General features: G+C 40.0%; 2 protein-coding genes across 3 annotated transcripts in view; one reads left to right on the top strand and one right to left on the bottom strand.

Annotated features, from left to right (window-relative positions):
• The first annotated feature begins 1,150 nt into the window (after positions 1-1,150).
• Positions 1,151-20,238, top strand: LOC106586150 (chondroitin sulfate synthase 2). Its single transcript, XM_014173055.2, has 4 exons — positions 1,151-1,673; positions 6,621-7,185; positions 12,346-12,528; positions 13,149-20,238. The coding sequence occupies exons 1-4, from the start codon at positions 1,393-1,395 to the stop codon at positions 14,409-14,411; spliced, it is 2,292 nt and encodes a 763-aa protein (XP_014028530.1). The 5' UTR covers positions 1,151-1,392; the 3' UTR covers positions 14,412-20,238.
• A 925-nt stretch (positions 20,239-21,163) lies between these two features.
• LOC106586149 (acid-sensing ion channel 4-A-like) overlaps positions 21,164-25,496 on the bottom strand; it is a 95,752-nt gene continuing 91,419 nt past the window's right edge. For both annotated transcript variants that reach the window (XM_014173053.2, XM_014173054.2), the window contains one exon: positions 21,164-24,776. Coding sequence is in view for 1 of the 2 variants with exons in the window: in XM_014173054.2 (XP_014028529.1) it covers positions 24,648-24,776 (129 nt within the window). In the remaining variant the exon portion in view is untranslated. The remainder of the gene's footprint in view (positions 24,777-25,496) is intronic.

Here is a 25,496-nt window from a genome sequence, read left to right as displayed (position 1 = left end):
AGTGAAGGGCAAAAAGTGAAAATATGTGTCAAATGACATGGTGCATTTGGCCGCATGTTGGTTCTTGCCAAGAGGCGGACCATAAACAGCTATTGGGAGAGGGTGAAGCAGATCATTTTGCACAACCCAAAACCCCACATTTCTTATATCCTAAAACAAATGCACCAAGTGGTTAACAAGGTCCATTCATGTATAGGCTCATGTATAGGCCGGTGACTTTTATCAGCACCTCCCAAGTTGTACACTTCACTCCCCATCCCCCACGACCCAGAGCCTGAGGGTCTAGGCTACCTTATAAACCAGCCTCTCAAACTCTCTCTGACCTGTGTGTCCTGGCCCTGATTGGTGGTTGCTAATAGGTTATTAGAGGGCAGGTAGGTTATTAGGGGGCAGGACACCTGGTAGCTCTTCAGACTTTGCAGGCCACAGTCTCCTCAATTCTTCTCTGAGTGGACTTGTGCGTGCAGTAGTGACTTGTTACTGTTATTGTAACTTGGTGTGTTTATTGTTACTGTTGGTTGTAGTTGCAGATAGATGCTTCCATATTTAGCCCTATTATATAGTCCTTTGCTATGAGTGTTATTATTGCTCCGGTTGTGCTATTGTTGTTACTAGTCCATTACATTCTGTGTTATTCTGGATCCATGAGCTTATCCTGTGTCACAGAACCACATCCTTTCCATGCCCCTATATGTTGTTTGTGTGTCTATATTTGCCTTATTCCTTTCTGACGGGGGAAGACAAAAACAATATTCTTCTTGTAGGGCATGTTTGAACAGTCATGCAGCTGAATATTTGTTTTATTTCACACACTAACCGTGTATCATGAATTCATAGCAACCATGAATCATTATTATTTGATTTCGTCTTAACTCCGCAAATCTGGGCTTTGTGTTTGATTGAATGTGACTCTATGATGCCCTCTAGTGTGACCAGCGCACCTCTGTAAATAGGCTTTTCAGCTGAAGCAAGGATTTACTTAAAAACAGCTCCTTTTTTTTTTTTTTTTTAAACCAACATTTATCTAGGCCACAGTATTGTGATCTATTTAGCCATGGGCGAGGTCGGCGGGTTTTTATTTGACCAAGTCTGTGATTCAGAAGGCTACGGAAAGAGTGCTGGAAACGACTACGCTGATGTATTTCTGACGTTGGGTGGTTTATTTGGGGCGGAGCTAGAGACCACTGACACGTAAGGATCCTGCGTTAATTCCAAGGGAGAAGCTACATAGGCCTACATCTTTTTAGTCGAGAAGGATGTCCTTTTTAAATATGACCAGCTGCTAATATTTTCTATTTGGATTGATGTATAGAATTACCCAAAGAGTCACACATTAGGGTGGGGGGTGTAGGCTGACGAAAGGACCGACGTAGTCTATAGTCAACGTTGAAAATGAGATTTGCAATGTTTATTTCTCTGCTGAGGCCCATCGGGCCGGTTATTATCGGTGTTTCTTTGGGATTTACCTTAAGTTTACTTAGTGTGAGTTGGGTAGAGGAACCTTGTGTCCTCGACGGGAAAGCGGGTGAAGAAATACGTTTGGCCCAAGATGGGAATTCAAAAGGAGCGAGGAGACCCAATTCGATATCGACTGTGGATGCCGAGGAAGATTTTGAGCCAAGAATAGTGCCATATAAACCAGTCCAACAAAGCCAAACGAAGCAACTTTTTCGGTAAGTATTCAAAGGGGTTGGTTGAAACCCGAAAAGGTAAAATGTGTTATTATAAACATGCTTCAACAGTGTAGCCTACTTGGATCTTTTCCAGTTGACTTCTACTGTCTGTGACGCTATTGCCCCACAACTTTTTTCAGAATGGATATTTCATTGCCAGTTTTCCCAGGAAAACTCCTTACAATGTTACCAATTGTCCTTCAGCGGTATATTACGAGCCTACGTTAATTTAGGCATGTGGTTGTTTTCACCTCTTTCTTCATCAGTTCTTTTTTTGGCATTCTTTTCCACTCATAGACCTACTAGATGTCACGCACACTTAAACATCCAGATAGCAATTGATGAACAATATAACATTACATTGGAAATCAATCCGTCTTGGAGTCTGCTGTTATTATGCCCACTAAACAAACATCTGTGAAAGGCCAACATTCCTGAAACTATATCACTAATTTTACAACCTTCACCCTATCTGTGGCCTTCAGTCTCCAGCTAACAGAGTATATATAATTTTTGGCCATAATAAATGATTGTAAAGTTGTATTGATGTTGTCTTCCTACTGTATGTGAAAGAATATTTGGAGAATTGCATTTAATATGGTGCCATGTGCTTGCCTAACATTGTGTAGCATGCACACGAAGTGTGTGCAAAGCTGTCAAGGAAAAGGGTGGCTACTTTGAAGAATCTCATATTTTGATTTGTTTAATGCTTCTTTTGGTTACTACATGATTCCATATGTTATGTCATAGTTTTGATGTCTTCACTATTATTCTACAATGTATAAAATAGTAAAAATACAAACCCTGGAATGAGTAGGTGTCCAAAACTTTGACTGGTACTACTATACATATATACTCTTGGCATTCTCTCAACCAGCTTCACCTGGAATGCTTTTCCAACAGTCCCAAACCATCTCAATTTTATTGAGTTCAGGGGATTGTGGAGGCCAGGTAATCTGATACATCACTGTCCTTTAAACAGTTGTCTGTTACTTGAACTCTGAAGCAATTATTTGGGCTGCAATCTGAGGTGCAGTAATGAACTTGTCTTCTGCAACAGAGGTAACTCTGGGTCTTCCTGTCCTGTGGCGGTCCTCGCTTGAGCCAGTTTCATCATAGCGCTTGATGGTTTTTTACGACTTCACTTGAAGAAACTTTCAAAGTTGTTCATGTTCCGTATTGACTGACCTTCATGTCTTAAAGTAATGATGGACTGTCATTTCTCTGCCAATTTATGGACTTGGTCTTTTACCAAATAAGGCTATCTTCTGAATACCACCCCTACTGATTGGCTCATTAAGAAGGAAATGCATTCCACAAATTAACATTTTAAGAAGGCACACCTGTTAATTGAAATGCTTTCCAGGTGACTACCTCATGAAGCTGGTTGAGAGAATGCCAAGAGTGTGCAAAGCTGTCAAGGCAAAGGGTGGCTGCTTTGAAGAATCTCAAATATAACATTTTGATTTGTTTAACACTTTTTAGGTTACTACATGTTTCCATATGTGTTATTTCATAGTGTTGACGTCTTCAATATTATTCTACAATGTAGAAATAAAGAGAAACCCTTGAATGAGTAGGTGTTCTAAAACTTTTGACTGGTACCGTATGTTGGAAATCCATACGTACAGTGCCTTGCAAAAGTATTCAGACCCCTTGGATATCTTCACATTTTGCTACAAAGTGGGATTAAAATGGATGTAATTGTCATTTTGATGATACATCAAGAGCTAAAATATAGTTGTGACATAAGTATTCACCCACTTTGTTTAGGCAAACCTAAATTAGTTCAGGAGTCTAATTTGGAATCTGTGTGAAATGATAGAGGTTGAAATGATTTTTGAATGATTAACCCTTCATCTGTATGGTCCCTCAGTGAAGTATTGCATTTCAAGCACCGATTTAACTACCAAGACCCGGGAGCTTTTGATAAGCCTCATAAAGAAGGGCAGTGATTGTTAGATGGGTAACGATAACAAATCAGACATTGAATATCTCTCTTAAGCATGGTCAAGTTAATAATTGTGTGGGGTTGATGTATTAAACCACCCAGACACATCAAAGATAATCGTCCTTCTGCTCAGGCATGTTACCATGAGGCCATTGGTGATTTTAGAACAGCTACGTAGTTCGATGTCTGTGATGGTAGAAAACTGAGGATGAATCAACAACATTGTAGTGACTCAACAATAATGACCTAAATATTCCAAAACTTGCATCTTGTATGCAACGAGGCACTAAAGTAATCCTGCAAAGGAATACACTTTTTTGCCAAAATGCAAAGCCTTATGTTTGGGGCAAATCTGGAACATCAGAGGAACTGCCTTTTGAGCATGGTGGTTGCTGCATCATGGAATGGGTATGCTTGCCATTGGCAAATACTGAGGAGTTTTTAAAGGATAAAAATAAATGGGATGGAGCTAAGCACAGGCTAAATCCTACATGAAAACCTGGTTCAGTCTGCTTTACACCAGAGACTGGGAGAAAAATGTACCTTTCAGCAGGACAATCACCTACAACACAAGGCCATATCTACACTGGAATTTCCAAGACGACAGCGAATGTTCCTGAGTGGCCAAGTTACGGTTTTGACTAAGTCATGTGAAAAAGTAGGCACACCCCCTACATTTATTTTTGACATATTTGGACAGATGAATATGTAATCTTCACTTCAACACGATTGACAGATAAAGGTAACCTAATTTAATAAAATACAGTGAAAGATTATAGTTTGGAATCATTTTTCATCAAAAATCAACAAATGTACACTCCTAGCTTCAATAGCTTGTTTCCCCCTTTGGCTGAAATAACTTAATGTAGCTGTTTCTTTTAACTGTCTATCAGTCTCTTACATTGACTGGGAGGATTTTTTTGTCCACTCTTTACAGTACTGCTTCAACTGTCATGTTCGAGGGCTTTCTTGCATGCATGGCCCGCTTCAAGTCCCCCTACAGCATTTCGATAGGATTGAGATCTGGACTTTAACTCTGCCATTCCATAACCCTTCATTTCTTCTTTTTGAGTTATTCTGTTATAGCTTTGCTTCTGTGTTTTGGATCATTGTCCTGTTGCAAGATCCATGTTCGGTTCAGCTTCAGCTTTTTGACAATAGCCCAACATTCTCCTCAAGAATTCTCTGGTACAATCTAGAATTCATGGTTAACTCAATGATGGCAAGTTGGCCAGGCCCTGAGGCAGCAAAGCAGCCCCCAAACCATAATGCCACCGCCTCCATGCTTTACGGTTGGTATGAGGTTCTTTCGTTTTCGCCAAACATGGTGTCTGGCATTGTGGCCAAACAACTCCACCTTTACCTCATCTGTCCAGAGCACATTGTTCCAGTAGTTTTGGTGTTTAGCAAACGTCAGTCATGTCTTGAGGCTTCTTCCTTCCTGACCTCCCATGTAGGCAAAGTTTGTGCAGTCTCTTTCTGACAGATGACTCATGCACTTCGACATTGATTGTGGCAAGAGAGGCCTGTAGATCCCTTGATGTTACCCTGGGGTTCTTAGAGACTTCTATGAGCATCTTTCGGTCAGCTCTTGGGCTGAATTTGGTGGGATGACATGTCCTAGGTAGATTGCCAGTGGTCTGGAGTTTTCTCCATTTGTAGATGAGCTGTCGGACAGTGAAATGATGTACTTCAAATTGCTTGGAAATGGATTTATAACCCCTCCCCAGACTCATGGGCATTAATAATTATTATTTTTGAGGGCCTTGTATAGGTCTTTTGCTTTTGGCATGATGTGTTACCACACACCCATATGGTTAAGACCAAACCAGACCAAGTTTCTAATCTTTATGGAAGGCTGGAACCTCCTAAATTTCTCTCCAATGATTTTCTAATCATTTGCACCTGTTTTGGTGCACCTGGTTCTAATTTTAGCCATTTTATATGATGGTAGGGGTGTACTAACTTTCTGCATAAGGAAAATGCATTTGTTTATTTTAATTGCGTAACATCAAAGTACATTTTTGTTGTGTGTGGTTTGTTAAATTGGGTTACCTTTCAATGAATGTGGTGGGAATTTAGCTCAAATATGCATGTGTCCAAATATGTAAAAAAAAAATATTTATATACTTTCTAGGGGGTGTACTTTTCACATGACTGTATATCTGCTTGAAAATCTTTGATAAGACTTGAAATTGACTTTCTAGCCATGATCCCCAAAGTTCTGCCAGCTTGAAGAATTGTGAAAATGATAATGGGCAAATATTGTACAATCCAGGTGTGCAAAGCCCATACAGTATAGACTTACCCAAGTTGACTCGCAGCTGTAATCGATGCCAAATGTGTTTCTAACATGTATTGAAATAGGGAGCTGGATGCTTATGCAACGACTATATATATTTGCTATTTAATTCCTATTCATCTATTAAATGTTCAAGTTTTTCCTTCCACTTGGACATTTCTATACATTTTTGCCAACAAATGACAAATCAATTGTAATCTCACTTTGTAACACACAATGTGAAGAAATCCAAAGCTTCTGAATACTTTTGCAAGGCACTCTAAATATGTGTACAAAATCTCCGTAAAGTATGTTTTTGTGTACTTGATTCTCTCGATTGAACTTTTCCCATTGGAAAATAGCAGCAATTGCTTAACGTGGCGATCCTTAGTTGCTACATACATTTTTGGATTGATATGTACCCATTTGATTCTTGAAGAATATAACATAAATGCCTCATGAGCTTAGTACAAACTGCCGTACCCAAAAAATAAACTTGTTCACTCCTATGTTTTGCAGATGTAAACGACCGCTGTTTTAATAACATTTTGATATCATGGATGATCGGTTCTTGCATCCATAGCCTAGGTTCCATTTCTCCAGCCTCATCCCTTTAGTTTTTTTTTCCTGAAACTGTGTTTTGGGGATGACACTTAATGTTTTCAATTTAAGGATTGCGTCTTCTTTTTTTCTAATGAGTGTGTATGCTTTCCAGGGCTAAGTACATCAGTACAGAGCTGGGGATCCGGGAGCACCTCTTTGTAGGGATCCTGACATCCAAAAGCACCATCAACACATTGGGAGTTGCCGTGAACCGCACCATCAGCCACCACCTGGACACTGTGGTCTTCTTCACCGGCATGCGCAACCGCAAAGTGCCCCGCGGCATGTTCGTGGTCACCCATGGGGACGAGAGGCTCATATGGAACATTTTCCAGACCATCAAGTACATCTTGGAGCACTATGTCCACGAGTATGACTGGTTCTATCTGGCCCAGGACGACACCTACACAGAGGCAGACCGGATCAAACAGCTGGTGGCTCACCTGAGCATAGACCGGGAGCTTTACATGGGCAGCCCTGAGGAGTTTATAGGTGGGGAGATGGAGGGGAGGTACTGCTACGGTGGGTTCGGATACCTCCTGTCCCGTACCCTGCTGCTCCGACTCAAACCCTTCCTGGAGAACTGCAGGAATGATATCCTGAGCGCCAGGCCTGACGAGTGGCTGGGCAGATGCATCATTGATTATGCCAACACCAACTGTGTGGATGAGCATGAGGTAGGCTATGTATTGCTACTGTCTTGTACAGACGAGTTCCGTGAAGAGAGTTCTGTTCCATGGGTTTATGATCCCTTTGTCCAAAAGACTGTTTCCCAGAAATAGATTAGGCCTAGTCCTAGAATAAGAAGCATGTTTAAAAGATTCTCTATTCAGTGGGGGGATTTTTAGGCCCCGACTAGGCTTAATCTGTGCCTGAATAAGCATTCCCAAGTGTTTCCCAGTAAGTGAATGTTTCTTGTGTCACCAAACCAGACCTGTGTTGAATACATATGTAAAATACTTGCGCTGCGCTTGATTTAGTTCGTCCAGTACAATAGAAACAATATATAGTCACAAAAGTGGACGTTCAAGAATTGAACATGTGTATTTGGCCCAGGTCTGCTCTGAATAGAAACTACAACTGCCTTTCACTGGCATCTCCCCCAAAAAGATGATGATTTTTATGAAGCCTCATAAACTTGACTCATTATCTGTCAGTGTAGTCGGCTGGTTCCTGCTCCGTAAACGCTTGACACACACACACACACACACACACCATATAGTAAAAATTGAAGGCCATATACTACAACATCAAAATATAAGAGCCATCTTTCAAGATCCACCAGCCTCACGTTAGAACACTTTCTTTCCAAACTACATCTGTAGTTAAAAAGTAGTCTCATTAAAGTGTATACTAGTGACATCTATAGAATAAAGCATGTTGCACCATATTAGTGCTAAAACATAGTTAAACACCATCAGTGTTTTAGCACTGCATTCTCTGTAGAGACAGAATTGCCTGTCTTCACACTGTGGCCCCTGAGGGTACTTGTCCCCTCTGCTGTGACGGGGAGCTTTGCTTCTCCTGTTCTGCACTGACAGTCAGGGCCCCAGTGGAGCCCTGTCACAGTCACACTGCTTGTCCAAGTGACAGTTTAAAGACTGTGCACCTTAGATAACTACATTGATTTAATCTGTTTGTAAATGTTACCCTTTTTGGCCCATAGTGTGGCTGCTTGCACATTACACCTGAATTTGTTCCAACAATATCACCAGTTATACACCATTCTACCGCAATACTATTTTAGAAGTACCTTTTTTTTACATAATGAGCAGTTAAATCAAGACAGTTTGAGTCTGCCTGAACTTTTTTTCTGTGGCATGTTACATTCTATACCCTCTTTAATTAGGCTTCCATTTTTTTTCTCTCCTGTGGTCTGGCATTTGAGCAGGAAACCATCTTGTTTAAGAGTCTGTATTGGAACAGAAACGGAGGGCCTGTTTCACTGCTGCGTGGTCATCTTGCCTCAGGGACAGCACAACTCCGGGAGGGAGAAAGGAGAAGTAGGGGAAAAGTCAGATGAAAAAACATGGGAGAGTGTTATGTGGAAGTACAACTCACATTCCACATAACTGCTACAAATACAGTTATCAGTTGTGTAGCAGTGGCAGTGATTCTTTAGACCTTTGCAATTCATTTTCCAGTCCGATGGTTGGTGACCTCTGTTCATGCGATTTCGTTATTTTAGTAGCTTGATCAGATTGGATAAATGCTTTCTTCCTAATTGGTTAACTTCTTAAGGTGCTTACTCTGTTTATCCTAAATGGTTGTCTGGTTGTCTCTTTAGATTAAAGCTGCACCAAAATTCACATAGAAATGTGAGTAATAGATCTGTCATGCTCATCGAAAGCAAGTCTAAGAAGCGGTGGATCTGTTCTATATGCTTACGTTTTTTGTTTTTTTTCATGGGAAATATTTCACCAGCGGTTTAGATGGTACAATGATTATCTACTGTACACTATACTTGTTTTGTCACAAACTGAAATTAGACGAACATACAGTAGACTTTTAAGCAACCTGGAAATGACGGTGTGATTTCTGCATAGTGCATCTTAAAGTGGTCTTATTACTTATGGTAATTTAGGTGTTCGTACGCTGATTCCTAATAGGTTGTTGACGCCATACATTCCAGTAGTGTTTTTCCTATGAAGCCATTTCGAAAAGTTTGTTAAACATTTAATTGTTTGGACAGAAGTTGTATTAGCCATACGTACGGGATAGGCAAGGTATACATCGTCCAACGAAATGTTTACTTGCAGGTTCCTTCTCGACAATGCAACAGCAATAAGAAATAGTAAAAGAATACGAGCATAAAGTAAAATGGCAGAAGAATAGAAAACATTTTAGCATAAGTATAATACAGGAAGGAACTTTTTTTCCCCTTTTTTTTTTTTAGGACAATATTTACACTTGTATTGGGGAAGGGGAAAATGGGGGTGCAATTAGAGCAGGTGGTCAGTCCAGTTCAAGTGTTCAGCAGTCTAAAGGCTGGTAGATGCCAACAGAAACTATCAGACCTCATGCTCCAATACATCTGATGTGTGGGGTCCTTGATGCTGCGTGCCTTCCTTAGGCATTGTTTTGAGTAGATGTCCTGGATGGGTGGAAGTACTGTCCCAGTGACGTACTGGTCTGTCTTCACCACCCGCTGGAGGGTCTTGCAGAGCATTTGAACCAGTGGGCTATGTGTATTATATTTCATTAATTGAAGAAAAAAAAATGCAATCTAAAGCGCTTTACTCTTACATGTTGTTAGGATCTGTAATACAATGGTTGTTGGAACTCTTAGTACAGAGACGATATGGGCTATAAGGGTTCATGTGTTTTGGAAACTGCTAGTGAAACAGCCATTAAGGAAAGTTTTTCTAAAACATGTCAGAGGACCAATGTTTGATAGCCATTTTAGCCCTGATGAAACGCCACTATCTCTCTGAAATGCTGTTTTAGTAAGGAAAGATAACTAATAGCCTTAGGTGAACTAAAACTGATTCACCGTCTGACACATTCTCTTCGTTTTTTTTTTTCATACCTTCTCTTTGAAAGCACCCCATATCTCCCCTACATTAATTTACTCCATCCAAATAGATAGGAAAGCTTCCAATCCATTTTCAAGTAAACAATTCTATCAGCTTTCAACCGTCACTAGTAAATAATACACAGGGCTCTATTTCCAGCTTTCACTAAGGAGGCGCAAGTGTCAAACGCACGTTAGTTGGCAATTTCGGCATGCGTGAGGTTTGGCAATTTATCTGTCTAACATCAGCTCGCTTGCGCTAAGGTGGGAGGGGTAGCCATATTTGACTTGTGTCTTCAAAAATTAACATTTTCATGGAGCACAAATGGTGAGATTTAAGACCAACGAAAAGCAGGTCTTCGCGGTAACATGGTTGGTAATGACATGGATTTTGAGAGCGGGAGCGCAAGCTTATTCAGCCGTGACGCACAGTGCCCATACGCTCCATTAACGAGGGCAAATTTGCATTTTTGCGCCGGTAACCCTGGCATTTAGAAACATTTTTACATTTTTTTCTTGTTTTAAGTTGATTAAAAACCAAGCATAGCCTCCCCTCCCCCTCAGAAGGCAGTTTTTTGGTAGCAGACTATCAATAAAAGTTTTGCTAGTGAGACTGCTTTGAAATAAACCTTAATCACCCAAAGGTTTCCTAAAAGATCAAATTTGGGAGCAGCAAAACAGTGCATCATTTTTAACATTATTTTAGCCAGCTCCCATTTCATATTTTGGACTTGCGTAAAACCTATGTACATGTGTCCATATGACCGTCAGAAATGAGACGGTGCCGGTCGGTGACCCTCATATTTATATATTTAAAAAATATAAAAAACATTACCCCCTCTAAATATTGAATTTGGATCTTTGATTGGATCTCCTATGAAAAAGTTTGGAAGTGCGTAAAGCCCTCTGTAGTCTACGTTGCCTCACTATTATGTCCTCACAGGGAGCCATTATTATGGCTGTAAGTATATTTAGACAGCCTATTTAAAACAAGTTGTTTTGATTTTATAATCATTCACTTGCTTTTTAAGCCGTATCAATAGTGACATTAATCTTGCTTATTGACAATGTTTGGCATGTCCATCGTTCAAACATGGCAGACATAATGCAAATGTACAGTTGGCCTAGCTCGTATATCAATGAAAAATGCTATGGTAAACAATACATTTTCATATTGAAGCCGTGCAATTACTTTTTAGAACAATGTGCCTTGCAAACATGTTCAACATGTTTAGCAAATATGGGACATGCCTATATAACCGATGTGAAATGGCTAGCTAGTTAGCGGTGGTGCGCGCTAATAGCGTTTCTATCGGTGACATCACTCGCTCTGAGACCTGAAGTAGGGTTCCCCTTGTGCGACAAGGGCCGTGGCTTTTGTGGCGCGATGGGTAACGATGCTTCGTGGGGTGTCAGTTGTTGATGTGTGCAAGGGTCCCTGGTTCGAGACCGGGTTGGGGCGAAGAGAGGGACGGAACCTACACTGTTACACCTGCATACATTTTGTTTCTGTTGGCTATTTAACAAAGTAGGCTATAACAAACTAACATTCAAATCAGTGTTGATGACAACGCAATACATAAGGCTGTAAATGCACAACTTGAAGTAACCACATATTTAGCCATGTAGCAGGTTCTGATTGGCCAGTGAGGGGTCAAGCCTCCACCTACAACTTATTTATTCATCAAAACCTTTCTTTCATGCCAATGCGGCCATAATTCCAGCTGTGAAAATAGCAAGAATATAGCACTATTGACAGCGCTACCATTTGCCTTAGATTTGATGAACTTGAACCCAGAGCCTTAACTCAGTCTTCTGTTTTGTTTTTCACCCAATTTCCCATGTTACCACTTTGCTAAATGTACAGTACCAGTCAAAAGTTTGGACACCTACTCATTCCAGGGTTTCTTGATTTTTACTATTTTCTACATTGTAGAATAATAGTGAAGACATCAACTATGAAATTACACATGGAATCATGTAGTAACCCCAAAAAGTCTTAAATTATTTGCCTTTCCTTAATGACAGCTTTGCACACTCTTGGCATTCTCTCAACCTGAGGTAGTCACCTGGAATGCATTTCAATTAACAGGTGTGCCTTAAGTTAATTTGTGGAATTTCTTTCCTTAATGCGTTTGAACCAATCTGTTGTTTTGTGACAAGGTAACCAAAAAAAAGTGTTACTACATGATTCCATGTGTTATTTCATAGTTGTGATGTCTTCACTATACGTAGAAAATAGTAAAAATAAAAACGCTGGAATGAGTAGGTGTGTCCAAACCTTTGGCTGGCACTATACATACTTTTATTTATTTTTTTCCAGGGGCTGCATTACTTCCATTACGAGATGGGCAAGAACTCGGATCCGAGTAAGGTGGAGAATGTGCAGTTTAAGAATGCCTTGACTGTCCACCCGGTATCTGACCCTGAGCAGATGTACAGACTACACAAACACTTCACTGAAATAGAACTTCAGAGGACATACGATGAGATCGAGAAGCTGCAGGTAAACGATCTGATCCTGAACACCACAGAACATCCTTTGTTCAGTGAACACCGGCGTAGTCAGTCTCCCCTGTCTGTTTTCATTTAACATCAAGTGCTGAAGGCTTATTTCAGTTGAATATTTGTTTTGTGAATGACTGTTCTCTTGGTTGGACATAAGGGGCTTTTAAAGATATGCTTGGGAACTTTGCCAACTAGTATTTTTTTAAACCTCCTGCTTTGGGCTGGATGAGTTGATGTGTAGTTCATTCATGCAGAATTCCCTAGTTTGAAAGTTTTCTGGAAGCCTTGCGGTGCCATTTTCCCAGAAATGTTCCCAACGTGGGCCAGCTCCCTAGCAATTTGAGTTCATGCCAATGAGATTCAGACCCTCGCCATTTGAGTGACGGCTAACAAGATGTACACACAGCAGAGAGAGAGAGATGATGTGCAAATATCTGCATGTGACGTAGTATGCAATTTTCTGACACCACTTTTGGCTCGTGAGCACTACTTTCAGAACTACTGGCTAAAACATATACCAAAGTACTGGAGAATCTCTTCAATTGTAGCAGTACAGTACCACTGTCAGTTTGACTTTAGAGGTAATTTTTTTTATCTGTACATCTCATGTGTCCACAGGCAGAGATAAAGAATGTGAGCAAAGTGGCTTTTGATGGCAACCGGAGCGCCCAGTGGCCCATTGGGATCAATCCTACGTTTGAGCCCAAGTCTCGTTTTGAGGTCCTCCGATGGGACTACTTCACAGAGGAGCAGGTGTATTCATGCATTGACGGCTCCCCCAAGTGTGAACTGCGTGGCATTGATCGGTTGGACGTGGCCGACGTCATCGAGATAGCCATGGGGGAGCTGAACAAGAAGTACAAGCCTGTCCTCCACCTGAAGAAGCAGCAGCTGATCAACGGCTACCGCCGCTTTGACCCCACTCGGGGCATGGAGTACACACTGGACCTGCAGCTGGAGGTAGTCAACCAGAAGGGCCGCAGTCGCTCCATCACCAAGAGGGTCCACCTGGTGCGTCCTCTGAGTCGCATCGAGATCATCCCCATGCCTTATGTCACAGAGGCCACCAGGGTTCATATCATCTTACCGTTGACTTTTCAGGAACGGGGTGCCGTCAACCATTTTCTAGAAGTGTTTGCCACAAATTTGTTTGAGACCAGTGAAAACGCCATCTTGACTTTACTGTTTATCTACGACCCATTCGAGGCCCAGCAGGTCAACCAGAATGACATATTTACCGATGTTAAAGTGCAGATCAATGCATACGAACGAAAGTATCCGGCAGTGAAGATCCTGTGGATAAGTGTCAAGACAGAAACCCCTTCTCAAATCAAATTCATGGACATCATTTCCAAGAAGCACCCAGTAGACACTCTGTTCTTCATCACCAACGTCAACACCAACGTCAACTCCGAGTTCCTCAACCGTTGCCGCATGAACTCCATCAACAACTGGCAGGTATTCTTCCCAATCCACTTCCAGGACTACAACCCAGACATTGCCTTCCACAACCAGGAGCCCCCACCCACACTAGACCTGGTTAAGGACGCCGGACACTTCGACCGCAATTCTTTCGAGGAGGCGTGCTTCTACAACTCCGACTACATGGTGACGCGCACACGCATGGCCTCCGACGTGCAGGAGAACGAGGAGATCGTGGAGACCTTGGATATCTACGACATGTTTGTCAAGTACTCCATCCTGCATGTGTTCAGGGCTGTGGAGCCGGCTCTGCACCAGAAGTACCGCTACCAGGCCTGTAACCCGCAGCTCAGTGAGGACATCTACCACAGGTGTGTCCAGAGCAACCTGGATGGCCTCGGATCCCGTTCCCAGCTTGCCATGCTGTTATTTGAACAAGAACAAGGAAATAGCACTTGATCACCAGCCCCCTTAGAAACTTTACCTAGTACGTGTGTGATTGTGTGTATGCGTGTTTGTTTGCGTGAGTGTGATTGTGTGTATGCGTGCTTGTTTGTTTTAAAACTAATGCAGTACATTCCTAAGCGGAAACCTTTTTTTTACTAAATGTTTACAATAAAAATGTGCTGTCCGTACAGAAAACGATGCTGGAACCAAATGTGTTTTAAACCTTCGGATTTGGTGGTCATGCTGGTCTTCTCATTATTTTAACATGTTACAAAAGTTCTACATACCTTTTGTGGCTCTTCAGAGTATGGCTTTAAACCTGCACAACTTTTGATACTTGGTCATTTGCAGTTTAGTAATCACAACTAAAGCACATCTGTGTGCCTTTTTTTTTAAACATCTGTCAGTCCTCTTGTATTTTCATGTCTGTTATCATATCAAGCAAAATAAGTTGAGATTTTTACATTGTATACATTTTAGCCATATTTGAGTCCCTTTCACATTACACTTCTCACATTTGAATGAATGAGCTGGCATCTGCAATATAGATTCACTCTACTCACATGTTAATGGGAAGGAAGCGTTATGGCACTGACTGTCATCAGATGCAGAATGAGATTACTGTTGGGTTGAGAGGATTGGATGGTATGTGTTGGTACTGTAGGTCCCCATAGGTGACATCACAAACAAGCCTGTAGATGTAGAGCCTCTTCAGGAGGTTACAGTAAAAAAAAAATACAAAAAAGACACCGATATGATTCTCTTATTTAGAATAGGGAATTATGTCATCTTTATCCATTACATTTTTATCTGCAACGTTCTGAATGTTTTAACTCTGAATACACCCCTGGTCAGATGCGTTTGTCTGAAGATATTTTGGGGAGTCCTTGTTGAGAGGCTAACGCACAGTTCAGACGCTGAACTTTTGGTGAATCGAACTGAATAGAAATGAAGAGTTTGCGAGGTTTGCTTGATGTACTGGTTGGTTTCATACAACCGCTTTCAACACTGCAGACTTCCTTGTAGGCTTTGGGTCGAATTCAGGCACAACACCTCTTGTTTTAAAGAAGTTCATTGCACTAAAAGGACAAAGAAAGACGATTCCCACTCCTATGCAGCGCGGAAGATAATGTTTGAAACGGTGAACATGATCGGTTTAATGTGCATCTTATAGGGATGGGCATTTTCCAATTGTTTAATGTTCGTGGACCCCCCCCCCGAGTACTCAAATAATCCTAATTGCCCCAAAATATATATTAAAACAAAATTGCAAGTGCCATTTTAAAATGAATTTATTGAAGCCGTGATATCAACTGGTTATATTATGGAACACAATCTTCAAAAAGGCAGTAACAGCAGTGGCGCTTGCTTGTAGAACCCTGTGGCTGTTCAATGGCTTAGCCTTTTGTTAATTTAGTAGACAATACGCTCTTATTTCCCGAGCCCTTATCACAGTCAAAACGCCTATTACATAGTTAAAAAAACAAACATGATGTAATATAACAGAATAAAATGGAACAGAATATTTTTCCAAATGAAGAAAAGTTGCCAGTGCAAAGTGATATTGAACAGTTATCATCAGTGATCATTTGAAACGTTTTCTAAGTGGATGAACACTTTCACATTGAACACTGCACGGTGATGAATTATGGCCACAACTGTTTTGAGTAGGCATATACTTATTTATTCAGATGAAAATACGCTCTTTGTCTTTATCAAACTAATGTTTTTGCATATGTTAAGTGTGGAACCTGTATGTTTAGGAGGGTTCTAGAATTGGTTAGCCCAGGCTAAATGGCACAAACAGTTCGCAAAGTAACTTTAGCGGAAATAGTATAGTCAGGACACAATTATTCCAAAACTGCAGCTTGTTGCTGGAACACATTTTCCTACTTCAATCAACCAGACCATTTTTGAATTTGTAACCGTCATCATTTGGCATGGAATGTAGCTTGCGTATCCAATGCGTTAGATACGTACGTGTGTGTGTGTGTGTGTGTGTAGGCATTTGTTTCTGTAGGCCTAACGGGAGCTTGTGTGCGCACGCTGCACTTGTGTGGAGGCATCGGTCAGAACGCAATTGCGTGAATGAGACATGGAGGGGAAAGGGGATTTGGAGGTGTGACGCTTGGTTTCTTTTTTGTTGTTCCCAGCAAATGCACATGTTCATATGGAACACAAGAGTCGAGGCAAATTTGAACGTTGTCTAAAGACAAAATGTCACTTGCCCGTTTGGGCAGCCACAAAGCACATTCCACCAAATAGTTTTAAGGTGGGCTATTTGGAGGAAAAAAGTGATCTCTGGTTAAAGATTGAGCTTTTACGTCCGTTGGAGTACTAATTTACTCATGCCTACTCGGTTAACGCAACGTGTCTTCAGATTTCCAGTCTCCTCATACTTAAAATAAACCATGATGTCGGCGTTAACATATACGTTGCACAGTAATATCGCTATTCCCCCCCCCCAAGATTGCAAATGAATCTGTACGTTGTAGTGCCCATCGGTTATGAATGTTTCAACCTCTGTGTTGAGAAGGGACACACTCTAAAGTGATTTTCGTACCAGGTTAGGAAAGCATTTTCGCTAACCCCTTTTCCTCAGGCTCCTAACTTGCTACCTTAAATCTCCCACCCTGCTGCGTAAATTCTCTCGAATCCCCGAGTTGACAAGGTACAAATCTGTCGTTCTGCCCCCGAACAAGGCAGTTAACCTACTGTTCCTAGGTCCTCATTGTAAATAAGAATTTGTTCTTAACTGACTTGCCTAGTTAAAGAAAAGGAAAAACATTTTCAGATGGCACTCCCATACCCGCTCTTCCAAAGAGAAAGTGATGTATTTTTTTAAGTTTTGTGCAGCATAGAGCAGTGTTTGAACTTGGGCTAGCTGTGACTGGACTAGTTCACAGTAGTTGTTGGTTTCGGTGTGTTACACACATGTACTCTCAATATATTGAAGTAGGTATTTGAAATCAGTTGAACAAGACTGCAGTTATTAAAGGCAATCATGATTGTGGTATGTACTGTATAAGTTGGCAGTCAACATTGTTACATGAATATTACATTACATTTCTATTACATCAGAAAATATATATATATATATATATATATATATCATTTGTACTATTTTCTACAGTGTAGAATAATGGTGAACACATCAACTATGAAGTAACACACATGGAATCATGTGTTAAACAAATCAAAATATATTTAAGATTCTTCAAATAGCCACCCTTTGCCTTGAGTGTTGTACACTCTTGACACTTTCTCTCAACCAGCTTCACGAGGTAGTCACCTGGAATGCATTTCAATGAACAGGTGTGCCTTGTTAATTTGTGGAATATCTTTCCTTAATGCATTTGAGACAATCAGTTGTGTTGTGGCGGGGGGGTGTAATACAGAAGGTGGGCCTATTTGGTAAAAGAGCAAGTTCATATTATGGCAAGAACAGCTCAAATAAGCAAAGAGAAACAACAGTCCATCATTGACTGACCTTCGTGTTTGAAAGTAATCTGGAAAATGTCAAGAACTTTGAAAGTTTCTTCAACTGCAGTCTCAATCATCAAGCACTATGGCTCATGAGGACCACCAAAGGAATGTAAGACCCAGAGTTGGCTCACTGCAGAGGATAAGTTCATTAGTTACTAGCCTAAGAAATTGCAGCCCAAATAAATGCTTCTGAGTTCAAGTAACAGATACATCAGCTGTTCAGAGGAGACTGAATCAGGCCTTTCATGGTCGAATTGCTGCAAAGAAACCACTACTAAAGAACACTAATAATAAGAGACTTGCTTGGGCCAAGAAACAAATGGACATTAGACCGGTGGAAATTGGTCCTTTGGTCTGGAGTCCAAATTGGAGAATTTTAGTTCCAACCACCTTGTCTTTGTGACATGGGTGAATGAATGATCTCAGCATGTGTATTTCCCACCATAACGCATGATGGAGGAGGTGTTATGGTGTGGGAGTGCTTTGCAGGTGACACTGTCTGATTTATTTAGAATTCAAGCCCCACTTAACCAGCATGGCTCCCACAGCATTCTGCAGTGATGCACCATCCCATCTATAATTTCATTTTTTCAACAGGACAATGACCCAACAAACCTCCAGGCTGTGTAAGGGCTATTTGACCAAAAAGGAGAGTGATGGAGTGCTGTATCAGATGACCTGGCCTCCACAATCCCACAACCTCAAACAAATTGAGATGGTTTGGGATGAGTTTCACCGCAGAGTGAAAGAAAAGCAGCCAACAAATGCTCAGCATATGTGGGAACTCCTTCAAGACTGTTGGAAAATCATTCCAGGTGAAGCTGGTTGAGAGAATGCCAAGAGTGTGCAAAGCTGTCATCAAGGCAAAGGGTGGCTACTTTGAAGAATCTCAAATATTGTTTAACACTTTGGGGGTTACTACATGATTCCATATGTGTTATTTCATAGTTGTGATGTCTTCACTATTATTCTACAATGTAGAAAATGGTAAAAATAAAGAAAAACCCTTGAATGATTAGGTGTCCTAGAATATTTGACCGGTAGTGTACATAGTTTGAAATTACATTTGATATTGACATTTCCCTGCCACATTTATGGAAGTTTAAATGTTATTTTGATAAGTATTATTATATGTATTTAAATGGTAACACATTGTAGCCCTCAATATCTAATGGTTTGTTATCAAATATAGCTGTACACCCCGAATCCCGCTCAGTATTGTGCAACCAGAGGCCTTTTGAGTGGATGCAGCAGGTACTAGAAACCTGAGTTTGAAATGTGAGTTGAAGTAAAATGTGTGCAATACTGTATAGATTGTAACAAAACTGTGCTGTCCAATCAAGAACAAGGATTACATTTTTGTGACGTGTTGCAAGTTGACTACATGCTCTAAATTGTATTTATTTAAAACTTATACCAAGGAAATATCCTGCGTAACAACACTGAATGTGATAGGAAGTACATTAAGACTTAGCTTGCGTTACTGTTTTGTTTGTTAATACACTACATTTACAAGATTAGATTTATATTGTATTATACTGACAAACAAAATGGACACTTTTAATCTATCATGACATGAAAACCTACTTAAAATAAATAACCTAATTCCCTTAAATCTTGATTTTAAATGTGTCCTGATTTTTTTTTTCCAAGTGGTTTTGTAATTGCATCCCCAAATCTTAATGCGCGTCTACTTCACCAGAGACTGAGGTTACATTATGCAAATTCAGAAGGCTGAAGCTCAAATAGAGATTCCAATTTGTTTGCTTTGTATCTCTGTGTGTGTGATATATTTGTTCTGTTATTAGCTTTGTTTACATATGGTAATAGTGTGTGTGATAGACATTTCCTATTTTCTATTTTACACAATGCATTTTCTTTTTACTACCACTGTAAGTCCAAGTATTGGATTCAGAGTTTGATCAATCATTTTATTTACCAGTAATTTGAAGTGTCCAGTGCACTGTAGTATGTTTCTAATGGTAGTGTTACCCAAAGCCATTGCTCATTGAATTGAGAAACCGTGACAGGTTAGAAATTTAATCCATATCCTCCCTTTTTAAAGCAGCTGGCCCAAGGCTATCCAGATATATATATATATGAAAAGGTCCTGTGTACAGTACAAACTGATGTTTTGCCCCCATCTTAGGACATTTGTTACACAAATGCAGGACATTTCTTACCTACCAACAGAAAACCAAAATACTCATTGGTAAGTCTCCTATTACAAAGATTTTGCATGTCATATTAATCCAAATGAGTCATTATGTAGATAAAACACTCAGTGGTATACTGGAAATCTTCAATGAACTGTGAATTATTGTAATTTTAAAATAAACTATTTGAGTATGAACATTGTCTTTAATTCCTTTTTTTTAAATGTGTAGTTTGATGAACAAGCGTAGAGAAATAGTGAGCGGAACATTACATTGAGGCAGTGGAGCCAACAAAGCCTAAGTTGTCCTTTAGGTGTCAGCAAAAGAGCACACAATCATTCAGCCACGGCCAAACGTTGGTGGTTTGTCAATGTTGCGAAAAGTGTGCGACGACCAACTTTCTTCTGTTTAAATGTTTTAAAACCACACACTTTCAAACTTTCAAAGCCAGTACGCTATATTATATTTGGTATATTCTCTATCTTTTTTACTTTGTCTTGTATCAAATGTTCTTTTAAAATTTGTTTGGGGAAAAATGAAAAACACAATGATATTTATAGCAGGTGTATTTCAAGGGCCTAGTACATACTACCCCCAGGCATGCTGTGAAACCACCTAACTATATGGCAGCTGGGATCAAATTGTATGTCATTATTTTGCACTCCATTTTGGACTTTCTCCTCCCACGCGGAAGGGTTCATCTGAAGAATTCAGACTTGAGGGATGTGTCCCAAATGCCACCCTATTATTTTTGACCAGAGCCTTATGGGTAGTGCAATACACGGGGAATAGGTTGGCCATTTGGGATGCACCTTTTTAGGTGAGCTGAATTACAAAACTTTTGCTGTTCAACTTTCACATTAGTTACACCAACTTGTTATCGAAAATGCTCTTGTTTGTTCCTGTTGATGCTTTGCAGAGAAACGTTTGAGTCACACTCAACCTGTTGTAACTGTATGAGCAACGTAAGTTGTCTTCTCCTTTTATCTCTGAAATGATTTTGACAACAGTCACAGTGAGTATTAATAAAAACACGTGACGGCTAAGCTCCTTAAAGCTCAAGAACAAAGTGAAGAAGGCAAGAAAGAAAAGGTGAATTTACAATAGATCATATAGGAGGCATTTTAATGTACCAATCTAAACTTTAATATTTGTACTTACCATAACATTTATAAAATGTGTTCTAACAGAATAAACAGTTACGATAGCAGACTTCTGAACAAAATGTCTTCAGCGTTCTGTAAATCTTAGTGAATTTCCATTGGTGTCATACTGTTTGATAGAATTGCTCTGATCCGTTCTTCGTCTTGAGCTGACGACAGTGTAACGGTGCATGCTGCATTGCCATTTCACTCAATGAAACCCCTATTGCTGTCATGTGGAACATTCAGACCAAAATGAGAAAGTCGCAATACACAAATTGCTATTACAGAGAATTGATTTTGATTGTGTGAATATACAATATGTCAACAGTATTGCGAAACTGAACAAGCAGAGGAAGAGCGAAATTCAGTGAAAGAACGAGCAGAGTGGCAAATTTAGTAATGGTAATGTACAGAATGTTGTCAACTGGGGAAATCAAGCAAGGTCAACTCCAGCTCCACAGCCACCATTTAGTTCCACTGTAATATGCACAGATGTAATTTGCAACTCCTATTTGTAATATTACATACCAAATTATTTCAGAATTCTATGGACACATTCTCAGACAAGCCAAGCATGTATGCTATACACACAGCAAATCAGACTGACTCTGAGGCTTTCCTGTATCTATACATGACTGTAACAAGTGAAGTCAAGCTTTACATTGATCATTTGACCCCCACGTTCACCCTAGTACAGCATCTCCTCAGCGTGTGACCTGTCCTTCAGTGTTATTGATGACAGAGGAGAAACTTGGTATAGGGTGCCATCAGAGACCATGATTGGGAACCTTTGAAAATGTCATAGTGACACATGATTATGAATATTTAAAAGCCATGTATGGCCCATGATTACTTGATATGGACAAGAGTAGATTCTATTTACGCTGATGAATGGGTAATTTCATTGTGGACTTGTCAAACAAAGCACAGCTCGGAGCACTCAGCAGGGTTACCAATATTAAAGGCCCAGTGGGGTCAAAAATGAGTTTCCTGTGTTTTATATTTCCACACGGAGCCTGGACTAATACTGTGAAATTATGAAGATGATGATAATGCCCTTTTAGTGTAATGGCTGTTTGAAAAGACCGCCTGAAATTTCAGCCTGTTTTGGTGGGATGGAGTTTTGCCCTGCCTGGTGACATCAATTACTTCATAGACTAATAAGAAAGACTTCCAAACCTCTCTGCCAATAACAGCTAGTTTTTCCCTCTCCACTCCCAGACAGTCCTAGCTAAATTCTTGATTGAGAAATTTCTCTTTGCTAAGAACCTTTTTCTTTATTTTTGACCATTTTAATTTAAAACAATCACAGGAAGGTACTTAATTGTTATCCAAATAATTTGATATTGAGATAAAAACGGCTGCATTGGACCTTTTTAAAGATCACAAGCAAAATAAATGAAAAAAATAGTTATATTCCAACATCTTTATCTATTTATGTGATCATGTGCTGTAATGTGAGGTATAAATGAATAACCCAGCAAAATACAAAATCGTTTACTTACAGTCAAAGTGATAGGTCTTTCACTGAGGCTGTTCTACATGGGAGTGGACAGCAGTTTTAGTCCTGGATAAACCTTTACTGTAACAAATTCACTATCTAAGCCAAGAGATTGTGCAGGAGACATAAAACAATTATTTTGGAAGCAACTTTGCTTCCAACAGGGATTTATGGGAAAGGACTCTTCTGGCCCTGTCTTTAAATAGAGGCGCTCAACTACTACAGACACTGGAATGTGCTCAATAATGTGTATTATGATTCATCCATGTCAAGGGGATTCACAGCGCAGCTTGTTGCTTGCTATTCATTGCCTTTTTGAATGCTGACTTAATATGGACACTAATTGTTGTAAGATCTTCACCCATGCCCAAGTCAGTAAATAAAAATAATGACAGTAATATTAACCATATCGATGTGCATTTTGTTGCTTGGAGCAAGGCAATTCCAATCATCTTTCTGACTGGTTTCGCTAATAAACATATGTCAGTGTGATTTACTACAATCATAATAACGGTTATATATATATATATATATAGATATATATTTATTTTTTTAATCATTTTCTCTAAAATATATAAATCAATTACAAAAATTAGTATTAGTGTTATATTAAATTAATCATCATCCATTTAAACAGTGCTTTCTCTTTGTGTTCAGGTTGAACCTATAATGCTACTCTCTAAAACACCTTTCCCATAAACCAGACATGTCAATCTCTCCTGGCTCAAAGTAGAGAAGAGATTGACTTCCTCACTGCTTGCCTTTGTGAGAGGTATTGACGTGTTGAAAGCACCGAACTGTCTGTTCAAACATCTAATACACAGCTCAGACACCCATACATACCCCACAAGAAATGCCACCAGGGGTCTCTTCACAGTCCCGAAGTCCAGAACAGACTCTGGGGAAACTCACAGTACTACATAGAGCCATGACTACATGGAACTCTTCCACATCAAGTAACTCAAGCGAGCACTAAAATCAGATAAAACAACACCTCATGGCACAACGCGGACTGTGAAGAGACACAAACGCACACACACACACACACACACACACACACACACACACACACACACACACACACACACACACACACACACACACACACTTGTAATGTGGTATTGTGGATTTTAGATTCTACATTGGTAATAAAAGTGTAATAATGTAATATATTGTATGATGCGTTGTTTTATTTATGATTTAGGCTGTTGTGTTTGGTTGTGATGTAATTGTTTTAACACTGCTTGGACCCCAGGAAGAGTAGCTGCTACCTTGGCAGCAGCTAATGGGGATCCTAATAAATAGGAAATAGTGTATAGCTGGTACGCAGTAAGGGCCCTATCATCAAAGCGAGGGTAGTATGTTTTTAACACGCTAAAAGATCAATATAATTCCTCTGATTTTGTTTGATATCTCAGTACAATGGTTTGATTGAATATGACAACCTGTCTTATACTCATCTTGTATACAATATAAAGGGGAAATTATAATATCTCATTAAATAATTACTTATTTTACAATGATTCAAAACAGTGAGCTGAGTGAGAACTTATTGAGAATAATAATAACAAATTAAGAAAGGTACAGATATCAAGATACTGGAGGTGAGTATAAATGAATCAAGATGGCTCAAAATGACATGCAGTCCTTGTCTTGTTCCCATGTGGTGACCATGTACCAAAATAACCAGTATAGAAATCGCAGAGTGGCCAGCTTTCAATTGGAGGAAGGTCGAAGGTGGGCGTCTCCAGCTGGACAGTAATGTGGGGTCCAATCTGTGCCTACATACAAGTGGTCTGTTTGCAGCACAGGGTTGGTGTTCAACTTTGGCTGTAGCTTTTTCACTGGTGACAGCAAGAAATATATAGAACTGAGGTCCCAGGGTCTGTTTTGATGCCCGATCCAGCCCAGAGAGGACACAACTTTTGTTGTCATCAGGATGGAAAGATGGCTGCCGGCTCTAGCAGGCAAAGTCTTCAAACACTCCATGTGGCTGTCCTTGGTGGTGGGGAAGATGGTGGTTCGGTAGAATCGTATTGGCGTAAGCTCCTTCAGGATGACTTCTGGTCATGGTCATATCACTGGACTCCTGGTGGCCACAAAGACCACAACACAATAAGATATACAAAATGGGCCAGTTTCCAAGACACAGATAAAGATTAGTCTTGGACTAAGGGCTCTATTCAATTCGTATCGCCGAAGTATCGCGGATCCACGTATACATTTTAAGGTAATTTCCAATTAAGCCGCAATATGCAGCGCTTACTGTGAATGCAGTGTCAGCGACCGCGGGTACATTAAGCATTTCTACAGATCGGTGTCCCACCCACGGGACGGTTGAGCTAATGTGCGCTAATGCAATTAGCATGAGGTTGTAAGTAACAAGAACATTTCCCAGGACATAGACATATCTGATATTGTCAGAAAGCTTAAATTCTTGTTAATCTCACTGAACTCTTCAATTAACAGTAGCTATTACAATGAAAGAATACCATGATATTGTTTGAGGAGAGTGCACAGTTATGAACTTGAAAAGTTATTCATATTCCAATTAGTCACATTTGTGCAGTCTTGATACAAAATTTTGAACAGAAATACAATGTTTCATTGGATCAGTCTAAAACTTTGCACATACACTGCTGCCAACAAGTGGCCAAAAACTAAATTGCGCCTAGGCTGGAATAATACATTATAGCCTTTCTCTTGCATTTAAAAAAATGATGGTACAAAAAAACAGTTGTTTTTTTCTTTGTATTATTTTTTACCAGATCTAATGTGTTATATTCTTCTACATTCATTTCATATTTCC

The sequence above is a fragment of the Salmo salar genome, chromosome ssa25 (assembly GCF_905237065.1).
Source record: "Salmo salar chromosome ssa25, Ssal_v3.1, whole genome shotgun sequence".
NCBI lineage: Eukaryota > Metazoa > Chordata > Actinopteri > Salmoniformes > Salmonidae > Salmo > Salmo salar.
This window is presented reverse-complemented; position numbering and strand designations above follow the sequence as displayed.

Bases quoted from the DNA above. Each gene is read 5' to 3' on its own strand.
- LOC106586150 (XM_014173055.2), top strand. From the start codon at position 1,393: ATGAGATTTGCAATGTTTATTTCTCTGCTGAGGCCCATCGGGCCGGTT. The intron at 1,674-6,620 runs GTAAGTATTCAA...TATGCTTTCCAG, and splicing joins CAAACGAAGCAACTTTTTCG to GGCTAAGTACATCAGTACAG. The intron at 7,186-12,345 runs GTAGGCTATGTA...ATTTTTTTCCAG, and splicing joins ACTGTGTGGATGAGCATGAG to GGGCTGCATTACTTCCATTA.